Source organism: Camelus bactrianus, chromosome 5 (genome assembly GCF_048773025.1).
Source record: "Camelus bactrianus isolate YW-2024 breed Bactrian camel chromosome 5, ASM4877302v1, whole genome shotgun sequence".
Taxonomy (NCBI): Eukaryota; Metazoa; Chordata; class Mammalia; order Artiodactyla; family Camelidae; genus Camelus; species Camelus bactrianus.
Genome location: NC_133543.1, coordinates 99,385,468 through 99,411,079, shown reverse-complemented (window position 1 = coordinate 99,411,079; position 25,612 = coordinate 99,385,468). Strand labels below are relative to the sequence as shown.

Below are 25,612 nucleotides of genomic sequence, written 5' to 3'. Positions count from 1 at the left end.
GGGGAAAAATTACTGAGGAACTGCCCTACTCATTCTGCAGCGTATACCTTCATGTTTCTTTCTGAGGCGGTCACCTGCCATCCTCCCAGGTAATTAAGGAGGAGAAAGGAACACATCACCCAATGAGCAAGGGAAGAGACCCATGCCAAACCAGAGCAAGGCCAACCCAAGGCGGAGAGCAAGCTCCCAACCTCTGGTCCCAGGAGCTTCAGGTAGAAACCAGTCTGCAACACAGAAGAACTGCAAGGTTGTTTCCTAATGTTCCTTTCAGACCCAAGTACACATGGTGATGCCATTTCAATGTGCTCTTCAAAGGCTGCACAGCTACGTCTGTGCACAGCGGTGCAGATCTACGACACCTGTCCCACCCTCCAGGAGAGCCTTTCCTCTGGACCCCACAGGACCCGCCCACAAACCAAGGCACCTCTCCTCACCCTTAAACATCTTCCTTACCTCTGCAGGGGAAGTAATCGCTTCCATCTCTTTCCCAAATGCAAATTAATAAAGAAAGAAAAAAAAAAAGACAACAAAACCAACAAGCTCAGATCCAGAAAAGTTATCAGAAGTTATCCTTAAAGAATAAATGCTAGAGTATTTTTCCTGTATCTCCCACTACACATCACACAAAAAAAGAAAAAACAAAATTAAAACAAAATCTACTCCAACACACACACACACACACACACAAATCTTTCAGAAAGCGGATGAGAGCTGTGATCTTGGGCTACCCAAGGAGAGCTGTGGTTCTATTTATAGAACAAGAGTGCTCAGAAAAAGACTCTGGTGGGTTTCAGCGGAAAAGGCTGGGGAAAAGATAAAGACCAGTATTTCTTTGAAGCTTTCTCAGAAACTACATTTCTTCTCCTATTCACTGCTCATGAAGACTAGATGTGCTGCAGAATATTTTTAACACTCAGTCAAAAGCAATGAACTACAAGTGGTCAAGAAAAGAACACCCCTGACTAATCTGCTGTGTTTTACATCTGGCAGCCTGTAAGCAGCACCCACAGGAAACACCGCGCAGCTGGCAGGGCTCCTCCTCACGCCCAACAGAGCAGAGAGCCAGAAGTCAAAACCCAGACCCAGTGAGGCTCGCTTATGCTGGTCAGCCAGGCTCTTAGAATCGTTTTGTCAAGTTCTTTGCACAAACAAAAGGGCCAACTCTGTCCTTCAAGCCATCCAGGGCACCTCCATTACCACTAGGGACAAGGAAGGACAGATTTGCAACACACACAGACACTGAGAATCAGAGCAGCAAGTGGGAAGGCGAGCTTTTTGTCCACCTCCAAACAGAGAGACGCAAATCCCAAACTGGGCTCCAGGGATGGAACCAGGCAGGGTATTCAGCCAGAGCTGAGTGTGGCCCTGGGTGCCACAGCCACCTGCGGACCGACAGACCACCCAACCCAGGCCAGACTGCCCGAGCACCTGCTGCAGGGAAAGTTCAAGTCTCTAGTCATCCTGCTTACAGATGAAGAACTTAGTAAGGCAGCTCTGGAAATGCCTTATAAAGGCCTCAAACCAATGGGTAGAGAAGGCGAGGACAGGTCCGTGAGCCCTGGTCACCCCCACCCACCATCCACCAAGAATCCTCTGTCCTTGTGAGTCATGTGCACCCAGTCGGGGGGAGGGTGACCCCTCTCTGCAAAGGCAGTGGGAAACCCCTCCCTCGCCCCCGCTTCACACCCTCTCAGACTCGTGGCAGCAGCAGCAGCGCTGGCTCCAAGGGCTCCAGGGACAGCTCAGGCCAGAGGGTGGAGGACACAGGGCGCAGGGAGGGAGCAACTCCCCCGCGAGGGAAGACTTCCCAGAGCAGGTCTCAGATGAGCTGGGGTCTGAGCAGCCAGGCAGAGGTCCACAGCCTCCTGCAGGCAGCAGACAGAGCCCAGGAGGGCTAGGAAGGTGACAAAGGGCCCAGGTCACTGACAGCTAGGCCTGTCAGTCACAGGGGCCCCAAATCAGGGGGTGGTGTCTCAGGATGCACATTTTAGAAAGATGATTTTGGCCACAATGTGGAAGAGAGGAGGAGGGGTGAAACCTGGAGGCAGGCAAACTCCAGAAACTCTTATACAAGGGAAGCCAGCAACAAGGAGCACCTGGGAGGAAGAAGACATGGTCACGGGCATGACAGTGTTTAGAAGAAGACCCACCATTGACAGAAGCCCTGGATCACTGGAGAGGTCTCCTCGGGGAGGATGTGGGCTTCATCTTGGACGTGCCGACTCTGAGGGCCCTGGGGATGCCAGGGCGAGCTAAGTGGAGAGTCTGCAGCAGATAATGTGGCTGAGGCGTAAGAGAAAGTCTAAGGGAGAGATGCCTCAATGACGTCCCTTATGGGAAAGGAATGGACCAAGAAGAGGCCCAAAGAACTGGGAACCCCAGGACACCAACATCGGGTGCAGAGAGAGTTGAAAATCCAAAGAGGAAGATGAGAAGAAAGTGGCACAAAACCAGGAAAGTAGATGAGAAAGCACCAAGGAGACCTCGTGGGTGATGGCTGATGACGGTTGAGGTCAAGTGCAGGGGCGAGGTCACAGACAGAGGCCGCGAGGAGTCACCAAGGACCTGCCAGAGCAGACTCGTGACCTGACCTATGGCAAAGCCAGATCAAAGTGCCATGAATGTGACCCAGATGGGAGGAAGCAAAGATGGTAGGTTGTTTTTTTTAACTTGCATGTTTCTTTGTATAAACATGGACCAGTATTGCACATACCACACTTGAACTTCCCATTCTTTCTGTCGTGATGTGTTGTCAACAGCCTTCCATATTAGTGAATATACTTCTGTCCATTGCACAGCATTTCACTGCAGTGACGTGCATGTATCATTCAACACACTCCTACTGTGGGAACATTTAGACTGTTTCCTGCTCAGTACCATCAACAGTGCTTCAGAGATTATTCCCATAATGGACTACCTGCACATGTCCTGAGCTATTCCTTAGAGCAAAGTACCAGAAGAATGACTTGGGGTGTCACAGCCCAGAAACAAACACTTGCAGGCTTGAAAGCGGAATGGGTGACAGTGCAGCTTTGCAGGCTGGGGGACAGGGGGACCACTCACTGAACGGGGCTGAGACATCCAGGCACCTAAGGGGAAAGGCAATTGGTCCTGTTCCTCCCACACCACATAGAGGTGGGTTCCAGGTGGACTACAGATTCAGTGCAAAAGGTAAAACTTTAAAAGCAGAGGATAGTTTCCTTGTGACCTTAGAACTGGAAAAAATTCTTAAATATGATTTCAGAAATACTAAACATAAACTATAAGATTGCTAAAGCCAACTTTATTCCAACTAAGAACTTCTGTTTATCAGACACCTTACAAAGAAACAGAAACCACAGCCTGGGAGAAGATATGTGAAATAGTGCCCATAGCCAGAGAGAACGTCCAGAATATTCTAAGAGTCCCTGCAAAACTATAACAAAGAAAAAGAAACTACTGAATGGAAAAGTGGCAGAAGGCATGAAGCACAGTAAGTCGAACGGTGACGAAAACATGCTGAAGCACAGAAGGGGGCTAGGAGGGGCATCCCAGGGCTTTGCTGGCAGGACGGGTTCACACACACGGGCCTTGTCACGCGCGTCACAACTTACATTTATGCTGTACGTGTTATGTAGTATGTAAAAAGAAAGGGAAAAACAAAGTTAATAGAAGGATGGAAGTAAAATCTCTGGCAAGCCTTGCTGAAGCTAACAGTGTCTGTGCAAGAATTTCCTCAGTTTCCTGACCACCAGCCTGCCTGAGGGGAAGGGGAGAGGGGCTGCAGGCAGGCCAGGAAATAAAGGGGGTGGGGGACAAAATAAAAGAAGAAAGGAATGAAAATTTAGCCAAATGTTCACTTCAGCCATCTACTTGTCCTAAAACCTTCTTAGTCCTTTGACAAAAAAAATTACATAAACCTATGTTAAGCAACACCACTCAAATTCAAAGCCAAAAAAAACTGGAGATAGTAGCATAAAAAGTTAATACACAAAAGAACTATTAAAATGCTTCCACAGAAAGAAGCTAGTAAAACGTGTTACTTTAAATCTGTACATCACTTGAAATTTTCATGAGCATTTTTATATCTATTTGCCTTCTTAATAGAGCAAACACTTACGGTCCATGAGACAGACTCTAATATTCTGACTGACAAATAAGAAAACTGGTCACTGAGGGACTGAGTAATCTGCCCAAGGTTAAACAGCTAACAACAGACCACAAAAGAAATGTCAGACCTCCCTGACTCTTATCTCAAAGCTTCTTCTGTGGTTTTTATGTATAAACAGGAGACAACCAGAAAACAATCTGTTCACAAAACAGAGGCATGTACAACATATCCAAAGGCTGACAGGTTACTCTAAACACTTACTGAGTGAGTGCCCACCATAGCTACTAAGTACACACAGGCCGTTTTCACCTTTTAATCCTCACACCAACTTTGGAGGCATGTGGTAATACTCCTATTTTACAGAGTAGGAAACTGAGGGTCAAAAGACTTAAGTAACTCACTCAAGGCCACATGGCTAGCAAATGGAAGATGTGAAATTCAAACCTAGAACCTAGGTAGCCAGGCCAAAAATATTTGTTGGCAAGTCTGTGACCCTCCATCCTGAAGCTGTCTCCCTCACCAGATCAAGGGAGTCCCGAGGGCTAAGGCTGTCTTACTGATCTTACTGACCTTAATCACCTGGTGACCAGCACTGTGAATTCTGGGGAAACTTTTTGCAAAAATATCATAAAGGGCTAATATCCCTCATCTATAAAAAGGTTCTAAAAATTGAGATGAAACTAACAATCCTGACAGAAAAATGGGCGAAAAATATGACACAGCCATTGCACAAAAAAAAATTAAAATGGTACATTTCACAAAAAATTGAAATGGCCCTTAAACACATGAAAAGATGCTCAACCCAGCCCATTATAAGAGAAAAACAAATTAAAACTAAACTATTATTCTCACCATCAGATTGACCAAAAAAAAAGGCAACACACACTGTGGGCACGGCCATGGGGAAACAGGCTGATCCAAATGCAGGATGAGGCGAGCCCTGAGGACAGGAATCTGGCAAAACCAGCAAATTATACGTGATCTACCCTCTGGTCCAGCAAGCCCACGCCAAAGAACCTATTCCACAGATACTCTGACAAAAATATAACGTGAGGTTTGTACAAGGATACTTGCTGCAAAATATTATAGCAAAAGACTGAAAAAATCCAAGTGGTTGAGTAAACTATGGTACATACAGAAAACAAAAAGAGTCCACTATTGTAAAAGAAATGAGGAAGATCTTTATACAACTATGGAATGATCTCCAGATTATATTAAGTGAAAAAAGAAAGGTGGGGAACATGTGTGCAGTATGCTAACCTTTTTTATAAAAAGGCTATTTGTGTGGGTCCCTGGGCGTAGACAGAGATAAAAGCAAACAGGTACATATTATGCATGTATTATTTTTAAATTTTCAAAAAGAAACAATGGAAGAACACACCAATATAATAAAATAATAAAAAATGGCTACCTATGAGGGAAGGGAAGGACGGAGCAGACCAGACAGGGAAGGAGGTAGGTCATTTTAAAAAGGACTCGTACAGAAGGGCAGCCTCTGCAGGGCGGCAGCACCCCGAGGAACTAACACTGGCCCAAGTCCAAGGGCTTTTCACAGGCAACCCCACTTCATCGGCACAACTTCCTAAGGGAGGCCCCACAAACTCTCCCATTTCACAGAAACGGGCAAGAAGAGAAGGAGTCAGGAGTCAGTGTCGGTGCAGTGCCTTCTCCGCACCAGGAACTTAGTTCTCGCCAGTACTTCACTCAGTCTTCACCACCCCATGAACAGGTACCACCCCATTTCACTTAGGAAGAAACTGAGGTCCAGAGAGGACCTGTGACTACAGAGAAGGCACTGAAGTGAGATTCAAACCCAGGTCTATCTGACTGCAACTCTCTCCACGCTTCAGTTACCAAGTGGGAAAAAAAGTACACTTAAGGAAAAGTTTTCTTTCTTTTTTTTTTCCCTTTGGTTGTTACAAGTTAAATAAGACTAAACTATAGTCATAACTAATCCTCCCACTCTTCCACGGTGAACACATGGACAGACGTGCATGAGCTAAGCTGACCATCTTTTCATGTGTTTAAGGGCCACGTATCACGGCACAACCATCTCCACTGCACACAACATGGCCTCCAAACACACACGCTGAGGCTCCATAAAGGTACCAAAAGCTCACCGGGCCTCTGTAAGCCTAGAGTAAAATCCATCTCCCCACAGACCTGCAGAATGAAATGCACTGTTTATTTCAACAAATGTTTATTGAACACTTAGTGCAAGCACTGCTAAGAATATGATGATGAAAGGGGCAGGACCCTTGACCTTTAGGGAAACTGCATGCTGGTAGGGGGATACTTGCACAAAGAAAAAGGTTCCCTAAGAATTTGCTTTAAATACTCAGAAAAAAGCAGAGCTCAAGGGTGGGGACAGACGACACAAGAAAGACACAACACTGACAACTGTTCAGACAGGTGATTAATTAAACTCCTCTCCCTACTTTTGTGTACATCTGGAAATTTCCATTACAGGGGCACAGACAGGGTGCTCTGAAGCAGAGGCTTGAACGAAAGGCCTGAAGCTGCTACTACTTGTGCTAAAGGCAGCCACTGCCCTCACCCCATTTTCCTATCAGTCGATCCCCCTTAGAAGGTGCTATACAGAGCGGAAAATGCCTGAGAAAACAGCTCAGACACTGCAAAGTGCTACACGAAAGTAAAGCAGGGCCCCAACCATCATCACTCAAATTCCTCTTCCCAGGTAGGTGCTCAGCCCACTGTCCCCTTGCCCATTTTCAGATACTAGGTGGAAATAAAGTCCAATGTTAAACAACCCAACTCCAGGGCTTACTGGAGGTAACTTTTCCTTTATTTGAATACTCAGAATCCAGCCACTGCTAACACCTGCAACTAACATTCTGTGATATCCTTCCAGCGTGTTTTCAGTGTGTAAATAAAACAGAAAAGTGAGGTTATAGAATACACAAATTATTGAATAACCTACTTTTCCAAACAATACACTGTGACCAGATCTGCTTTTGTATTTTCTCTATAGCTTACTTCTACTTTATTTATTCAGATGCTTAAGGACACTGACATAATTATGAACATACCTAAGAAACTGACAGTGTTTTGTACATTAGTCTCAATGTCAAGCTAAATTATATCTTATTTATACCAAGACCTTGAACTCTCTGCTTACATAAGTTTAGATTTATTTTCAACAGAGGATTTAAAAGTTTAAATGAAAGGGAACATAACTGAAATGTTCCATATAATATATACATTTATTAGGAGACTATGAAATTTAAATCCTATGTTTTCACAAGTCATGCCTCTTTGTATAGGTGGCTCCTTAAATTTAAATTGTTTTGATCAACGTTTCAAACTGTTCAGCTGTGTCTTAGGACATTCCAAAGACGAGACTGAGGGCAGACTCTATCTTCTGTTACCAGCACACAGCATCTGTGTCAAGACAGCCAGTCTTACTGTAAGGAATCTTCACTTGAAGGGTAGGTAACATGTTATGCTTTTGTTTTTGTTTTATTTACTGTGAAATAATAATGCTCATTTTAGAAAATGCAGAAAAGAATAAAAATAATCCAAACCACACCACCTATCAGAAACCCTGACATCAGTTTAGAAACTTTGCCCTACTTCCTATACATGGCATTTTGCACAGGGTTGAAAGTCCTCCTATACACACTGCCTCTCCATTTCCCCAGCACCACAGAGCACTGCCCGAAGGACTGCTTTCCTCAATCACCTGAAAGGCTGATTAGGCCAGGAGCAGTGCCTGGCTCTGCCGCTTTGCAGCTGTGTGGCCTCCTGCTGCTGGGCACTTGGCCCCCTCAGGGCAACCTGCACACGGTTGTGAAGGTGAAGAAAGACCACCCACACACAGTGCATGTGCACAGAGCAGAACAAGCACCAAACAGGCGATCGTCATTAACTCTGAGGTGTCAAACTGGAGCGTTTCAGAGTTTGCAATTTCTTACATTTAACGATGCAATAAACATGTTGCACATGATGGTTTCCAAACTTTCCTACCCTGAGGGTAGGGTCCGCTGGTGGAATCACTGGGTCAAGAGTATACAATTTCTTGGAGTTTTTCGCACACATCACCAAATTGCTTCCCCAATTGTGCCGCCAAAGGGTGAAGCAGCTACGTGTTTCCACAACAGCAAAATTCCAACTCATACACAATATTGGTTAAATACAGAGACACTCAGACACGTATGGCTAGTAGACAGTGCAACCACACTTAGACAATTAGACTCACACCTCAGTCTTGACAAACCCAGGTTTTACTCGCCCTCTTAAAGTACATGAAAACTCTGAGCCACCACAGCGAGAACAGAGATGAAGAATAATTTCCCAGAACTGAATTTAATGACAGGAGTATTTATTTCAGATTTTCCCAAATCGTAAAACGTATTTATTTCAAATTGACTCCACATCTCGAACATGAAATGTAGAAGAGTTCTACAGCAGTAAAAATTCTGAAATGCAGGTATTTCCTTTTAACCCCCTTAAATGTGTAAATGTATCATAACCATCCATAGGAATGATTATATTAAGAATCACTTTATGAACTCTACTGAGACCGATCCAAAATGGTCAAGAATACAAACCAATCCTGAAAAGCTCTTCAGCTGCTTTAAAATATTACAGGGTATATAGTTTGAGAGGCAGAATCCAGCTGAAAAAAAGAGGGCCTCTTGCAGCTTCCTCCCTCCCTGTCTGTTGAAAGTTAACCACTGACACAAGGGTTTGGAGAAAAATAAGGAAAATTTTTAAAAAGTACAAAAACAAAGAAGAAATCAAAAAATAAAAAATAAAGAAAAAACAAAATAAATAAAAATAAAATAAAATAGAAAAAAGAGGCCCTCTCAACCAGTGGTACTGGGACAACTGGATACTCACATGCAAAAGAATGAAGGGGAACCCCTACTTCACTCCATATGCAAAAATTAACTCAAAATGGATCAAAGAGTAAACCTAAGAGCTAAAATTATGAAACTCCTAGAAGAAAACTTAGGCATAAATCTTCTTGACCTTGGATTTGGCAACGGTTTCTTAAATATGATACCAAAAGCACAAAAAAAGAAGAAACAGATAAACTGGACTTCATCAAAATCAAAAACTTTTGTGCATAAAAGGACACCATCAAGAGTGAAAAGACAACCCACAGATCAGGAGAAATTATTTACAAATCAAATATCTGATAAGTGTCTAGTATTTAGAATATATAAAGAACTCTTACAACTCAACAACTCAATTTTAAAATGGGCAAAAGACTGGAAAGACCCTTCTCCAAAGAAGATATACAAATGGCCAACAAGCACATGAAAAGATGTTCAACATCACTAGTCATTAAGGAAATGCAAATCAATACCATGAGACACCATTTCACACCCTCCAGGATGGCTATAATCAAAAAACAAAAACAAACAAACAGAAAACGACAGAAGATAACAAGTGTTGACAAGAGTGGAGAAACTGAAACCCTTAAACACTGCTGTTAGAAATGTAAAATGATGCAGCCATTGTGAAAAAGTCTGCAAGTTCCTAAATAAGGTAAACACAGAATTAACCAGCAATTCCATTTCCTAGGTATACACCCAAAAGGACTGAAAACAGACATTCAAACAGTAATATTCATAGCAGTTTTATCCACAATAGCTAAAGAGTAGAAGCAATTTAGATATACATCAACAGATGAACAGGTGAAACAAAATGTGGCACAACTATACAACAGAACACTATCCAGCCATAAAAAGGAATGAAGTACTGGCACATGCTACTACAGGGGTGAACCCTGAGACACTGTGGTGAGGGAAAGATGCCAGACACAAAAGGCCACACGCGTATTTTGTGATTCCACTTATATGAAATATCCAGAATAGGCAATCACAAAGAGATGGAAAGCAAATTAGTGGTTGCCAGGGGCTGGGAAGGAGGGGGGATCAGTGAGTGACTACTTAGTGGGGAAGGGGTTTTAACATGAAGTTCTGAAACTAAAAGCAGTGACGGTTACACAATATTGTTAATGTACTTAATCTACTGAAGTATACATTTTAAATGGTAAATTAAAAAAAGAAAAAGAAAAAGAAAGTGACCCTCTTCCATCTTGCCCCCAGGACAAAGCACTGATCATCCTGGAGCCTGCGGTGCACCTCACTACAGTGGGGCCAAAGGAGCTAGGCTCAGGAAAACCAACACAAATCAGGCACCCTTCACCTTCAGACGCAGAAGAGCAGAGCCAACCAGAAGTGGGTTGCAGGTGACCCAAAACATCCGACTACTCAGACCGAGGTGGTGGGAAAGGCACTGGACCTCAGGCCAGTCTCATATGGGACTCACATTTTTTCCAGAGCCAAGCACACAGCTAACGGCAGTTCAAACCCGCAGACCGCAAACACAATGCAATGATCGATAAACCAAAAGAAAAACAAAAAAGTGGACGTGGGAGGTTGAAGATACCATAAAGCACATACATAAATCTGAAATGAATTATTACAGAAAACAGAAGACCATTTTAGAAAATGCATGCTTTTGCAGAATGACACTGCCTCTATTAAAAAATTAAAATCAAAAATTTTTTTTTCAAGAACAGGGAGCACCAATAAGAAGAGGATGAAATTAAAAGACAACAAGCTAAGATACAGGCCGTGATTAGAAAAAGAAGCAAAAATAATCACACCACAGCAGAATTAAAATCCACATGTAAGGAGCTAAAGGGGAAACATGCACTGCAGAAAATGCCACTGATGGCACACAGGACAAAAATCGAGATGGTCATAGAATGCTGTAGGACATGGGAAGAGAGAGAAGACTGAGAGAAAAGCTCATGGATGGAGTGGTGATGGACAGATTATCTAAGCTACAAATAATAAGAACCACCCACAGGGAACATAATACATGGAGATGCAAAAATCAGAAGCAGAGAAGACAAAAGTTTTCCAATTCATTTTAATACCGCCCCAAAAGGAAAGCAGAGACCTGTGGGCCTGATGTGCTGAGATCATTGGGCACTGCCTGTCCCGGGCACAGCAGGAGATGGGAGCATCGTACTTTGACCATCCCCTCTGCCCTGCAGTCCCATCTCTGGGCTCCATTCTGAAGATGCGAAGACGGACTGTGACACAGCAGGTGGTGATCAAAGACCAGAGGGTCAGCCTGAAGGGGCTCTCCTGCGGAAATGGGGACAATCTGAGCATCAAAAAGAATGACTATAACTCATTATAAAACTGAATAAAAGCAGTCATGAATCCACAGTGAGACACCCTTCCCGAAAGAGAGAGAAAAAATAAATAAATAAATCATTTGCCTCCACTGGGGATGACTACTCTACCAAATCTTTACTTTAAAAACTGATAATTAAACACAAAGAATCCAGCAACTACTCTGCTTTCTGTAGGAAGAACTGTAGTCCTTCCCCAGCTGAAGTGGGAAGAATTTACAGAATACCAAAAGTAACTGTAGAAACGACAGAAAGCTAGGGGGTGGGGGGTGTTCCAGTTTTCAAACTCTCTTAATAAAATTGAATCAGGCAAGTTATTATGTATAAATGCTGAAAGTCATTTGGTAAAAAGTTGACAGAAAAAAGGATTATTTGCACGATGTCCAGAAATCACCTCACAGATTACTTCCTAATCACAGAGTGGGAAGTCCACATTTCCAGTGGAAAAATCTAGCATCTTCACATAACCCGAAGCCGCAGCAGAGGAGACTGCCTGACAGGACACAGAGCATCCCAAATCTAGATTTGCCCAAAACATCAACCTGAATATAACTGGTCTTCAAACCTCTCACTTACAGTTTATAGCAAATGCAGAGCATAACACAAACCATGAGGAAACAGTCAGACATATCCAGAGACAGATTTTACAAGACAACTCCCCTCATCTCTTCAAAAAGTCAATGTCAGAGAGGGGAGGGGAGGGCAGGTTGCTGAGGGGAGCTGCTCTAGGTTAAGAGACTAAAGAGATACAACAAACAAGTACAATGCATGAATTCTGACTTGTATGTGGTTCCCAAAAGGGAGGCCATAAAAGGAATGTTCGGTTCAACAGGGGAAGTCTAAAAAGATGCAAATATTAGATATTAGAAAATTACAATTAATTTCTTAGGTGTAATAATGGTATATAGGACAATGTTCTTATTTTCAGGAGTCCTTACTTGTAGGAGTTTAGGTGTAATAATGGTACACAGGAAATGTCATTTTTAGAAGATACATTTTGAGCAATTTAGGAGTAAACTGTTGTGACACCTACAAATTACTTTCAGAAAGTTTAGCAAATTATATTCAATACATATAGGTAAAGCATATTTGGCAATATGTTAACAATTACTGAATCTCAGTAGAAAATAGGTATGCACTGTACTTTTATTCTTTAATTTTCATAATAAAATCCTGAAGAGCTATCCTTGCAAAGATATTCTTCTAAAACATAAGCATACATTTGCATAAGCAACAAGCATTACAAAAAGATAAGAAAAAAATTTTTAATAATATGGAGAAATGCTTGTAACATTAAAGTGAAAACTTACATATAGTTTCATTTCAACTAAACATACCCAGAAAAATAGCCCAGAAGGATATACCAAAGTAACAATAAAGTTAGTGCTGAAAGCACTGACATCTTCCCCGTCCCTCCCTTGCCTGCCTCTCCTACTGACTTCCTTCTCAGGCTGGTCCTCCTCCTCTGCCCACTTCCTAAGAGCCAGTGGCCCCAGAATCTGCCCTGGCCCCCTTCCACTGTCCACTAGTCTCACTCCCAGGCTCAGAAGAACCATGCTTCCACATGACTGTTATGGGGCTGCACAGGACACGGGGAAGAGGTGCGATCTGGAATCTACGAGACCCAGGTGGCCTCAGGGCACACCTGCAAGCACCTTACTGCTCTGAGTCTGTGTCCCTCATCTGTGAAACTGGCAGAGTTGAAGATAACAAGATCCTGGACACCACGCAGCAGAGCTCAGTGAGAGCAGAAGCCCCAGAGTTGGTCCCCAACCACAGCTCCTCATCTGAGAGAAGAATGCCATTATCCAGCACTCACGTGAACAACATGCCTCCTCTTCTCCAACACCCCAGCAAACCACCACCGAGTCCTCACAATGTCCAATCCAACTCCCTCCATCACCACCACCACAATCCCAGCCCAGGCTGCCATCATCTCTCACCACATGGGTCAGCCAGCATCCACTCAGGCAGCCACAACACAGCCAGAGCAATCTTTCCAACCTGGATCAGATATCTCACTTCCTAAAATCTTAAAGCAGTAGTAGGCCACTATTACAGAGCTCCCTCATGTGGCCTCTACCCAGCTCCCTTATGTCACAGTCAGGGTCTCCATGACTCTTGCTAACTCTGTCCACACTCACTTTCTTTCAGCCTCTTGATTTCCCCCAAGTACCCTCTAGCCACAGGGCCTTTGCACATCTCTTTGACCAGCTACCTCCTCCTAATTCTTTTATTAATCTTTTTTTTAAAAAATCTTTTCAGTACAGCACAGGGAATATAGCCAGTATTCTATAATAACTTTAAACAGAGTATAATCTGTAAAAAACTAAATCACCATGTTGTACACCCAAAACTAATATTGTAAATCAACTATACCTCAACAACAACAACAAATCTTTTTCATTACAAAACAGCACAAAGTCCACAAAACAGAAGTGTACAATTATCACAAACTGAGAACCCAGCTGACCACCACCCAGGTCAGGAGGCAAGCTACCAGCACTGCAGAAGCTCCCTCTCTCAAGGACCATCCAGTCACTCCCCATCTCTTCCCATTACCCAGACCTCCCTGGTAATCGTTTTCCTCGCATGCAGGACACAAGCAGGCAAGCCTAAACACCTCAGTGTTCTGAACTGGATATGAACAGAATCATACAGAATGTATCCTTTAATGCCTAGCTTTTTGGGTCAGACAGCATTAATGCTGTGATTAGTCCTTGTATCAGCAGGTAGCAGTGGTTCATTTTCGCTGATGCACAGCATTCTCTTGCAAGAACATACTATAATTTACCCATTCTACTACTGACAGACATCTGGGTTGCTTCCACTTTTGAGCTGTTGCAAATAATACAGTAGTAATAATCTTGTACATGCCTCTTAGAGGAGTACATTTGCTTATATACACTATTAAATATATAGAAGTAGAATTGCTGAAACACAGGATATACATTTCTTCAACTTTAACAGACACTGCCAAAATGTCTTCTAAGTGGTGCTCCCAATTTAATACTCCCACCAAGAGCAGATGGGCATTGCTTTGCTCCACATCCTTACTGACACCTGGAAGAGACACTGAATGGAAGAGACGGCAAGCTAGGAGGGACTCGGGGCAGAGCATCCAAGCCCTCTCTGGGTGTGCCACCCTCCCAGCATATTAATGCATTCACTAAGCCAGAAACTCCTCAAATCTCCTTGTTCAAGAGTTTATATAACTCAACCTCCAGCCCCACTGCACTCCTAGGAATTAAGGGATAAAGCTGAAAGTAACCACTTGTTTGGTCTTTCTGCTGACCACCCCCCAACCAGATGAAGCTATCCTGGGGCCCCAACTTGAGTTACCTCATTAGCAAGAATTCAGGTGCTTGTAGAGACAGAGGGTATAGCTCAAGTGGTAAAGCGCATGAACAAGGTCCTGGGTTCAATCCCCAGAACCTCCTCTAAAAATAAATAAACAAACCTAATTACCTCCCCAGCAAACAACAAAAACAAACAGACCAAAAAAAAAAAAAAAAAAAAAAAAAGGAGCTCGTTATAAATAACAAAAGACACTCCAATCACTCAGGAGATCCGTGCCAGGAATCAGGGACAAAGAACAATTGTATCTTTTATTATAGCACACAGAAATGTAACAGATTTTTGTACACTACCCTTGTATCCGGCAACCCTGCTATACTGCTATACTCGTTTACTTACTGTAACTTATCTTCATACTTGTAGACTTAAGAAAATAATTATATCATCTGCAAATAATGATCTTTTTTCTTCCTTTCCAATCCTTATACATTTTCTTTCTTTTTCTCACATTACTTCAGCGTGGTAATGGTGGACATGTATTTCTTGTTTCCATCTCAAGGGGAAATATCAGCATTTACCACTAAGCATGAGGTTGGCTGTTTCTGCAGAGACTCTCAATTAGATTAAGGCTTCCCTATTCCAGGGCTGGGCAAAGTACAGTCCATGAGCAAACCCAGCCCATGACCTATTTTTGTAAAAACACAGCTATGCCCACATTGCCTGTGGCTGCTCTTACACTACCATGCAGAGTTAAGTAGTTACCACAGGAACTATATATAGCCAAAGTCGTCAATGTTTATTATTTGGTCCTTTACAGAAAAAGTTTGCTGACATCCCTCTCCTCCTTACAATCTGAGTATGAATGAGTGCTGAATTTTATCAAAATGTTTCTCCTGTATCTGTTACCATGGCTGTTAGCCCAGAGCTCTAACTCCCCCACTTCCCTGAAGGACCGTAAACTAGGAAGTGTCATCCTTGCCTTACACAAAACCACCAGAAGAGAAAAACAAGAGCCCACCAGAACTGGTTAGAACCAACTGAGCCCAAGATGGTGGAAGATCCAACCTCCAGTAGACCTCGAGCCTCATCATATGTTCACTGTGATACATTAGCTGCTAAGTGACACACTCACCAGGACCATGACAGTTGACAGGTGCCATGACAACAACCAGAAGAGCCCATACAAGGACTGAAAAGGAGTGTTGCCTCAGTTCTGGGCCCTAACCACACCTCTGTTCTCAAGAATATTCCTCCCTCCCTCTCTTCACTCAGCGCCCTCCCTTTTTACCCACACCCTCCCATATACGGTGTCTCAGCTGAGAAGTTGATTTGCAAACTAAGTTCCCACTTCTCCATTCTGTGGCCACTGAATGAAAGCTTGTGCTGTTCCAGCCTCAGCATCGGTGTTGCTACTGGCTGTGTGAATGAGCATCGGTTTTGTTACCGGCTGTCCCAGCCTGGACCGGGGTCCCCACAGGGGTCCAGGTGATCAGTTTGGTTAACATACCTATTGAGATTTTGCTTCGGATTTTTCACCTATGCTTGTTAGTAATACTGGACTGTAACCGTCCTTTCTTGTAATGAATTTACCAGGTTTTATAGCAATGAAGTTTTGCTGGTCTCATAAAAAGAGATATGGAGTGTTCCCTCTTTTTCTATTTCCTATAAGACTTTATGTAAAACTGGTGTTATTTCTTCCTTAAATGCTTAGAATTTACTAATAAAGTCAACTGGGCCTACAGTTTTCCTTGTGGGAAGACTTTAAATTATAGATACAGCATCTTTAATAGTTAGAAAACAATTTGTATTTTCTATTTCTGTATCAGTTTTAAGTTATTTTTCTAGGAATTTATCCACTTCATCTAAATTTTCAAACCTACTTGCATAAAGTTGTCTATAATATCTTCTTACCCTTTTTAGCATCTATAGGATCATCAGTGATGTCCCTTTTTCATTCCTAACATTAACTATTTGCCTTCTCTATTTTTTCTTGATTACTCCTGCTGAGGTCTGTCAATTTTACCAGATTTTTCAAAAAATCTATTTTTGCCTTTGTTTATCCTTTCTAATGAATGTTTTCCATTTCATTAAATTCTGCTCTTCATTATTTCCTTCATTCTGTTTTCTTTGAGTTTAACTTGTTGCTAACCATCTGATACACAGCCTAGGATATAGATTTTCAGCAGTCTTCTTTTGTAATATAAATGCATATAAATCTATAAACTTCCCTCTAAACATGACTTCAGTTGTACCTATTAGCTATATGTCATATATTTCTGCTATCATTCAACTCAAAATATTTTCTAGCCTTCTTTGACTCATAAGTTATTTAGAAATGAATTTCTAAATTTCCAGATACATGGAGATTTTCATTTTATTGACTTTTAGCTTAATTCCACTGTTGTTGGAGAACACAGTCTGCATAATTTCAGTGCTTTGAAATTTGTTGAGAATTGCCTTGTGGCCAGCACACAGTGAATTTTGACCAATGCATCTTGTGCTTTAGAAAAGAATTTCAATTCTGTAACTGCTCAGTACAGTGTTCTATATGCATCCATTAGGTCAAGTTTAGTACTTTATTGTTCAATTTTTCTATAATTTTACAAATTTGTCTGCTTATGAACATAGATGAAAACAGCATCTGAAACAGGTGTGTTAAAATATCCCACTATGATCATAAATTTGTTTCTTTCCATTATAGTTGTATTAATTTTCCTCTAAATATTTTGAAGTTACATTATTAAGCATATATGGATTTTAAATTATTATATCTGAAATAAACCTTTTATCATTTATCAGTATCATATCTTTATCTCTAATAACAAATTCTGCCTTCAAAGCCTACTTTGTCTAATATTAAAATACTATAGTAACTCTCTCTTGGCTGGTGTATGCATACTATTTTTTCTCATTCTTTTACTTTCTATTTTTTATATCCTTTGGTTTTAAATATGTCTCTCTTAAACAGCCTAGTCAGGTTTTGTTTTCTTACCTGTCTGACAATCTCTGCCCTTTAAATGGAGCATTCAAGTCCACTAACATTAAATGTGATCACTGATTTACTGGGATTTAAGTCTGTCTCCTCACTTTTTGCTTTCTCTTGGTTCCACTTGTTCAATGTTCTCTTCTCCCTCCTTTCTTGCCTTCTTTCAGATTTAGAATTTCTTACTATTCAATTTCTCTTGTCTTTTACTTTAGATAGCATATAGTCTTTCACAATTTAGTGGCTGTCTCACAGATAAAAACATGTATCCCTGAATTGTCTAACAGAAACTGGTTCCTTTTTTCTTTTTCCTGGAAATAAAAGGAAAACGCTAAACAGTTTTATTCCATTTACCTCATTTCTGACTTACAACCATTGCTACATATTTTAATTCTATATATGTTTTAAACCCAAAGACATAATTAATTTTCACAGTTAATAATCATTTGGTGTTTTCCACATAGACATCCTTTCTGTTGTTCTTCATTCCTTCTTAAAACACTAATCTTTCCCCTGAGATCATTTTCCTTCAGCCAGACACAAACAAAAAACACCCCTCAATGTTTCCTTTATTATGGATATGCACACACAAAAAAAATGGTTTTGTTTATTTGAAAAAGTCTTCATTTCAGAAGGATATTTTGGCTGAATAAAGTATTCAGAGTTAGCAGTTTCTTTCAGCCCTTAAATTTCAGTTGCCTTCTGCTTTCCGTGGGTTCTGTTAAGAACACAGCTGTCAATCTAACTGTTGCTCTTTTGAGGGTAATCTGTCTCCAGTTGCTTTCAAGTCCCCTTCTCTTCTTCATCTATGGTTTTCAGCAGTTATATTAAGAAGTAATAGGTGTGGTTTTGTGTTCACAAGGCTACTGAATCTGTGGGTGGCACTTTTAATGGTTGTGAGAAATTCTCAGGCACTAGTTTTACAAATGTTGTTTCTGCCCAATTTTCTCATAAAAGACCTCCTCACTGTTGTCTCTACCTCCTGCCCTGTCTTCTAATTTCCCCGCCTTTTTTCTGTAGTGTCTCCAGGCTTCCTTGTGGGTATTTTCTTTTGAGTTATCTTCTGGGCCACTAAATTCTTTCTTCAATGGTGTCTAATCCATGCTTCCTTTGAGAACTTAACTTTATTACATTTTTCAGTTTTAGAATTTTCATTTGGTTCTTTTTTAGTTTCTAGTTCTCTACCAAAACTCTCAATCTCTGGTCTTTTATCTCCTTAAACATAAGTCAGTATAGTTGTTTTCAAGTCTGCATCTGATATCTAGAGCCCCTGTCAACCTGTTTTATAGTCTGTTGTTTCCATTGGTTTTAATTCACGCAGCCCTGCTTCCCCGTGTGTCTGTTTTTCACTGTACACAGAACACTGCATTTACAGCCCGGCTCGTGGCAGTCCCTGGAGGATGGAATGATGTCCTCTCCCTCTACAAGCACTGGAGTTGTTTCTGCTAGGCACCCGGAGACAGCAGCACTCTGAGCAAGCTGACCTTCATTTCAGAGACATGACACCCTTTGGAAGTCCTACTTTTAATCCTCCTCATTCCTTGGAAGTGGCTTTTTGGGATCCCAACCCAAATTAAGGGAGCGCACCCAGGACTGCTGCCTTTTGGCGGAGCCTAATACCTCAGCCCCTCCAGGCATTCCTGACTGCCGTGCAGAGCTCTGCCCCTCAGCCTCCCCTTCAGAGTTAGTGTGTGCCCTGTGTTAGTTTCCTGAGGCTGTCCCATAACCTAGGGAGGCTTAAACAGCAGAAATTTGTTCAGAAGGCTAAAAGTCCGAAATTAAGGTGTCAGTAGGGCCACATTCTCCCTAAGGGATCCAGGGGAGAGTCCATCTATTACCTCTTCTAGCGGCCCCACCCAGTCCCTGGTTTGTGACGGCGGCGTAACTCTAACCTCTGGCTCTGTTTTCACATGATCTTTTTCTCTTGTGTTCTTCTGTGTCCAAATCTTCCTTGCCTCTCTTTTCCAAAGACACCAGACATTAGATTTAGAGTCCACCCATCACCAAAACAACTCCACACTAACTATGTGGCTATTCTATTAATATCTGTCTTGTCTTCAGACTGTTAATTCTAGGAATGTCTTTTGTTGTTCAGGAAGGTACCCCAAGTGCCCAGCGCACTGAACAATTTTAAGGTCTCTAATATTTGCTGAGTTAAACTGAATCTGTGAAATAAGGAAAATAACACTTAGCCCATGGTATTCTCACTAGTATTCAATAAATTAACAATTTTTTAAAAAGACGTTCTCTGTGAGTTGTCGGCCAGATTTGTTTTTATTTGCTAGTCTAGCTGCTAGACATGGAGACTCACTCAGATCAGCTTGAGCTGGGCGGGGAGGAGTTTGGAGGGGGAAGGCTACTATTTGAGATACAAAAAGTGAACAATCAGAAAGACAAACAATCGTAAAAGCAACCATTTGTTGAATGCTTCTACTATGCCAGGAACTGTGCTAAGGGCTGTATGTAGATTACCACATTTAATTCTATGAATTATCATCATCATCTCTATTTTTACAGATCTGAGAACTATTGTTATCATTTCTATTTTGCTAATATGGAGGCTGAGGCTCAGGAACACACACCTAACATTTATTGTCACCACTGCCTACCCAAGAACTAGTATCTTCCCTGTTTACAGATGAGAAAACCAAGTTTTGAGAGGCTTAGAGACTTGTTCGTGATCACACGACTCAGCAGGAGCGCAGAATGTGACTCAACTTCACACAACACCAAAGTTTAGACTCTTAAATACTATTACACCCTAGCTTTAAAAAACCTTTACACCACTTCACACACTCTAGGATAGCTATAATCAAAATGATATAACAACTGAAGATGTAGAGAAACTGGATCCCTCACAATTAGCTAGAAGAAATGAAAAATGGTGCAGACACTTTGGAAAACAGGCTCGTAGTTTCCCAAAACTTAAGCATAGAGTTACCATGTGACCCAGCAAATCCACTCCTAGGTAAATATGCACAAGAAATGAAACGCGTATCCACACAAAAATATATATGTGAATGTTCACAGCAGCATTGTCCAGAATAGCCAAAAATTGGAAATAACCCAAATGTTCATCAACTGACGAACGTAAACAAAATGTAGTATACCTAAACAATGGTGTATTAGTCACCAGTAAAAAGAAGTCCTGGCACAAACTACAAAATGGATGAACTCTGAACACACACTAAGTGAAGGAAGCCAAAGGGCACATACTGCATGATTATATTTATATGAAATGTCCAGTATCGGCAAGTCCATAAAATAGAAAGCAGATTAGCAACTGCCTAAGGCTGAGATAGTTGGGAGGAAATGGGGAGTGAATGCTAATGGTTATGGGGTTTCTTTTTTGGGGAGATGAAAATGTTCTAAAATTGACTGTGGTAAATGGTTGCACAATCGTGAATATACTGAAAACCACTGAACTGTACACTTTAAAAGAGTGAACCGTGTATGTGAAGTCTATCTTAATAAAGCTGTTTTTTTAAGTCTTTTACAAGTTGAAACTTTTACCTAACTTCTGCCCGTCTTCATCTCGCAATGGAAAAAAATACTTTAAATGTGAAATCAGGAATATAAGCACTTTAATGCACCAAGCCAAAAATATTAACTTTTTTTAGACTTTTAAATAAATTAAACTCTATCTTTACTGATGAGCTTCACAGAATCACACTTTACTCAAGTTTAAAAATATAATGTGTCAGTAAATTTATTTACAGGTGTATTAGCTCCATTTTCTTTGTTCCACCCTAGCTACATGGTCCTACAGAATCATTACTGTGTACTACAGTAAGGAAATGAAGCAGTGTGTTTGCTGCGGACAGTTGGAACATATGAAAATATCAGACATACATGAACTGCTAAACCAATAAACGACCAATCCAAATCTACACACATCACACTGTCAGTATGCTAAAAGACTGTGAGTTATTGAAAACATTTTAAAAGAACCTCATAAACTAAAGATTTATTTGGGGTTTGGTAAGCCTTCTCTTTACACATATGTCATTAAGGGCTTGTTTCTCAAAGTCCAGTCCACGGACCAGCAGCAACAACAGCATCTCCTGGGAGGTGATAAATGCAGAATCCCAAGCCCCATGCCAGACTTACTTACCTGGAATCTGTATTTTAACAAGATCCCCAGGGGATGTGTCTGCACGTAAAAATTTGAGAAGCACTGTTGTAAGATACTTCCTTTTCTTTTTCCATTAAGACAGCTCTAGCTTGCACTGGACTAATATTTCAAAAACTTGACATACATACAGCTCTGGTACTGGGCCAGCTTGTCCTCAGGTCCATTCTTCACTCTTCAGCTCTGTTCCAAATTGCAGAGGGACTAATCCCTGCAGGCTGGGCTTCCCAAACAGGAGGGGGACGGCACGCGTCTCCAGCAGCTGCAGTGCCCTCCCAAGGCGCCAGCCCCCGCCAGATGACCCAGGGTGGTTCCAGCTCTGGCGAATGACAGCTGCTCCTGGCGTCTGATATGCTGCCTCCTCCCCTTGTCCTCTAGCTTCAGGGTGGCAGTGGTTTCCTGTTTGTTGCCTCATCGCAGGGTTGCCTCACAGCCCACTGTCTCCTCAATTCTTCATCACCTGTGGGACCACTCCTCTATACCAAACTCCCTCTGTTTTAAATACTTGAAGTGCGTGGTTCCTTTTGGGGCTCAGAATGATACCCTACACCATGCTGGATATTCCCCTTGTGTACCACATATACCAGAGGAATTTTCTGAATGGCTTATCTGCTTTAAAAGGGGGAGATGGGGAGAAGGGTTGGGAGCTACTGCACACACAGCAAACCTCACATTCTGACAATCTCTAACAACCCAAAAGAAAAATCAGCTTTAAGCTATTTGTACAGCAGATGTGACAGAATTCAGAAAATCAAGTCCTCAGGGTGTATTTTTAACACTCTACCCATCACTCCTCCTCAGCTAGAACAGCTGGTATAGCAGCTATTGTTTTTTTTTGAGGGGGGTGCCTCCTGAAGAACAGAATTCTGTACAAGCACTGGATTCTCTGAGAGAGCAAATCTTAGTCGTAAATCACATGATCTGCCCCACACTGGGCACATACCATGCGTGAGGACTGAGCAACAAGAGAGAACAACTCCTATCAGTACCGGTTAGGGCTACCTGGAGCTCTTCCTAAAAGTACATCTGACCCATCACTCTCATGCTTTGAATAACCCTCTGTGGCTCCATCTTGCCCAAGGCCAAACACCCAACTCCAGGGCTATCCTTTCAAAATCCAGCCTGATCTACCTGGAGCCTCTTCCTCATTCCTCTCAACCTGACCCATTCACCTTCTGACCATTCCCAGGTGTGCCAAAACCTTTAGCTACAACATTATCCCTTCCTCACTTAGCCTGACAAACTCTTTCCCTCAAAATCCTGCCTCTTTACAGGGTACCTCCTCATCCTTGCCTCCCAGGGTGGTTGGATTCTCAGCCCTCTGAGCTTCCACAGCACTTACTATGTCATACGTCATGTGTACAGGCGTCCATCTCTTACAGGCTGGAAATCCCTCAGTGGAGAAACTGTCTTCCATCTTGGGATCCTGATGGTAGTTCAGATCCAGATCCACAGAGACTACCCATGACACCCTTGGCAGATCACTTGCCCCCTCCACCTCAATTTTCAATCCCAAAGAAGGGGGAGACAGACAACACTCAACTCAATGGGTTATCACCGGTGCTCAGTGAGTCAGTAAGTGCTGTCAAGTTAACCCAATTAAAGTCCTTGGCACAGAAAAAGCACTGAAGAATTGCTATTATTATAATTATTACTATTACTGTCATACCCGGAACAAAGCAAGTGTCCAATACCTATTTGCTGAATAACCGGAGCACTTCACAACAAACCTGTTTGTAAAGTTAGGACCAAAGATTACCCCACTGCAGGTATCAGAGGCTAACAGAAGATAAAGCAAGAAATGGTTCCCACGCCAAAAGTACCCGCTGAACTCACTGGCCCTGGAGGAAAAGCGCACTGCAGCAGGATGAGAAAGTCTGTGCCAGCTGGATCTGCCCCGGCTGCCCACAGACCCAGCCTGCCTTCAGCCACCTGTCCAACCACCTGCCCCAGAAAGGTGCTCACAGAGAGGGATCACCTGTAGCAAAACCCAAAAGCAGTTTTCAACAGAAACCGCAATGGGAAAACAAAGGGTGCAACTTTACTCCTGCAGAAAGGAAATGCGTCTTTCTGCAGCTAATACTTAGCGTCTGGAGTTCTCCATGGAGAGTGGGGTGCCAAGCGGGTGCGCAGCCGGGAACGGTCCCCTCTCCTGCTTTCCCGAGGAGGGAGGGGAGACCGGCATAGAACGCGCGCATCCCTGCCCTTTCCCGCACGAAAACCCTGGCGGGGTCCAGCTGGATTTCTCAGGGGACCACAGGTGAGTGCAGAGCACCCAGCGGGAAATAGCCCGATCGGTCCTCAGAAAGGTGCAGAACCTGGGGTCTGGGAGCGCTCGCCGGCTGGGAGCAGCCAGGGGCCCCATTTCTGGTGCGCTCGCCCCCCAGCCTGTAGGCCTGTCCCTCCCGGTCCTCCCAGCGCGGGGCTTCCTCGCGGCCCACCGCGCCCAGCGCCCCGCCCGCCCGGCCCCGCGCAGCGCCCACCTGCGCCCCGGCCGCGGGTCCCCGCCGCCGCCCCGCCGGGGGGCGCGCTCAGCCCGGGCGCCCGGCCCGTTACCCCGCGGAGCGCGCTCCGTCCGGGCAGCCGCGCCCGGCGGGACCTTAGGCCGGGCCGGGCCGGGCCTGGGCGGCTGCTCCGGCCGGGCTGCGGGCCTCACGGGGCTGTAGCGGCGTGAGGGGCGCGCGCCCGGGCCGCCGCCGCGGGCTCACCTTCTGGCGGATCTGGCCCGACGTGGACACCTTGCGGATGAGCTTCTGCGGGGAGCCAGGCTCCGCCTCGGGCTCGCTGTCGGACGACTCCTCAGGCGGCGGCGGCGGAGGTGGCTGCGGCGGACCCGGCGGAGGGGCGCCCGCCGCCGCCGCCATGCTGCCGGGCCAGCGCGCGCACAGCGGGCGGGGGCGGGGCCAGGTCGGGCCGGGGGCGTGGCTTGGAGGGGCGGGGCCGGGTAGCGGTCTCCCATTCCGCCCCTCCGCGCCCCCTGCCGGCGGCGCGCGCAGCCGGAGGTGGCGCCGCGCCCCGGCCCCCGTTTGCCCCCACCGGTGGTGACTGGGCCCCCGGTTTTAGCGTCTGTTTGTTTTCTTCCTGGGACACAATTTGTATTTTTTTAATTTCTGTGTTCATTTTTTAAAAATCTTTAATCTTCCCGTTCATGAATGCGAGTGACCTAGGCCCGGGACCATGTCTTTCTTGCCCTGCATTGTGTCACCAGCATCTAAAGCAGCGTCCGGCATTTAGCAGTTAATTGCACGGCAAACAGTTCGGGGAGCGGATGAATGCAAGCATGAATGCAGAAAAGAAAAGTACTTGCACGGGCCTCTGGGATGCCAGAACAGGGATACACAACTCCATCTGAGAAGGCTTCCTGGAGAAAAAGATGTTTAAAGAGAGAGGAAATGTGAGCAGGAGTTATCCCTAACTGAGGAATGTGTTCTAGGCCAAGAGATGAGATTGTGCGAAGGCTTGAAGGCAAGAAAGAACAAGTCTCTAGAAAAAAAAGGGAAACTGTAGCCTAAAGGAAGAAAAATACCGTAAGAGATGAGCCTAGGGGCGGGCTGGTCAGACGGGGCTGTGTAAACCTGATAAGAGGTTTGGTCTTTTATGCTGAGTCCTGAAGGCAACAGGAAGCCCTTGAGCGATCTTAACCCTGGGCGGGCCTAGGTCACAAAACTGGGGCCTGTGATCCAGGCTTTGAAGTAATCCGGGCAGGTGGCTGCCCTGGATTACTGGGAGGGGTTGCTGAGACAGAGAAGTGGACTCAGGACCAGGAGTGATCCCTTTGCTGAAGGCAGAGGCAATTCGGAATAAGCCCCTCCTTCCCAGCTAAGACTGCGCGCTGGTTGGTGGGTGGGAGGAGCCCTTCACTGGGAGGAGTGGGAGGGCGGTTAAAGGTAAGATCAGTTGAGTATTTGCTGCCCTTTGTAACAGCTA

At 43.7% G+C, this 25,612-nt stretch overlaps 1 protein-coding gene across 5 annotated transcripts in view; it reads right to left on the bottom strand.

The window, feature by feature from the left end:
- The window catches only part of DGKD (diacylglycerol kinase delta), a 101,408-nt gene extending 76,827 nt beyond the window's left edge, over positions 1-24,581 (bottom strand). For 3 of the 5 annotated variants that reach the window (XR_012507204.1, XM_074364510.1, XM_074364509.1), the window contains exon 1: positions 24,394-24,581. Coding sequence is in view for 4 of the 5 variants with exons in the window: in XM_074364510.1 (XP_074220611.1) it covers positions 24,394-24,549 (156 nt within the window). In the remaining variant the exon portion in view is untranslated. The remainder of the gene's footprint in view (positions 1-24,393) is intronic. The other 2 variants (XM_074364511.1, XM_074364512.1) reach the window with 1 other exon arrangement.
- Between the last annotated feature and the right edge of the window lie 1,031 nt (positions 24,582-25,612).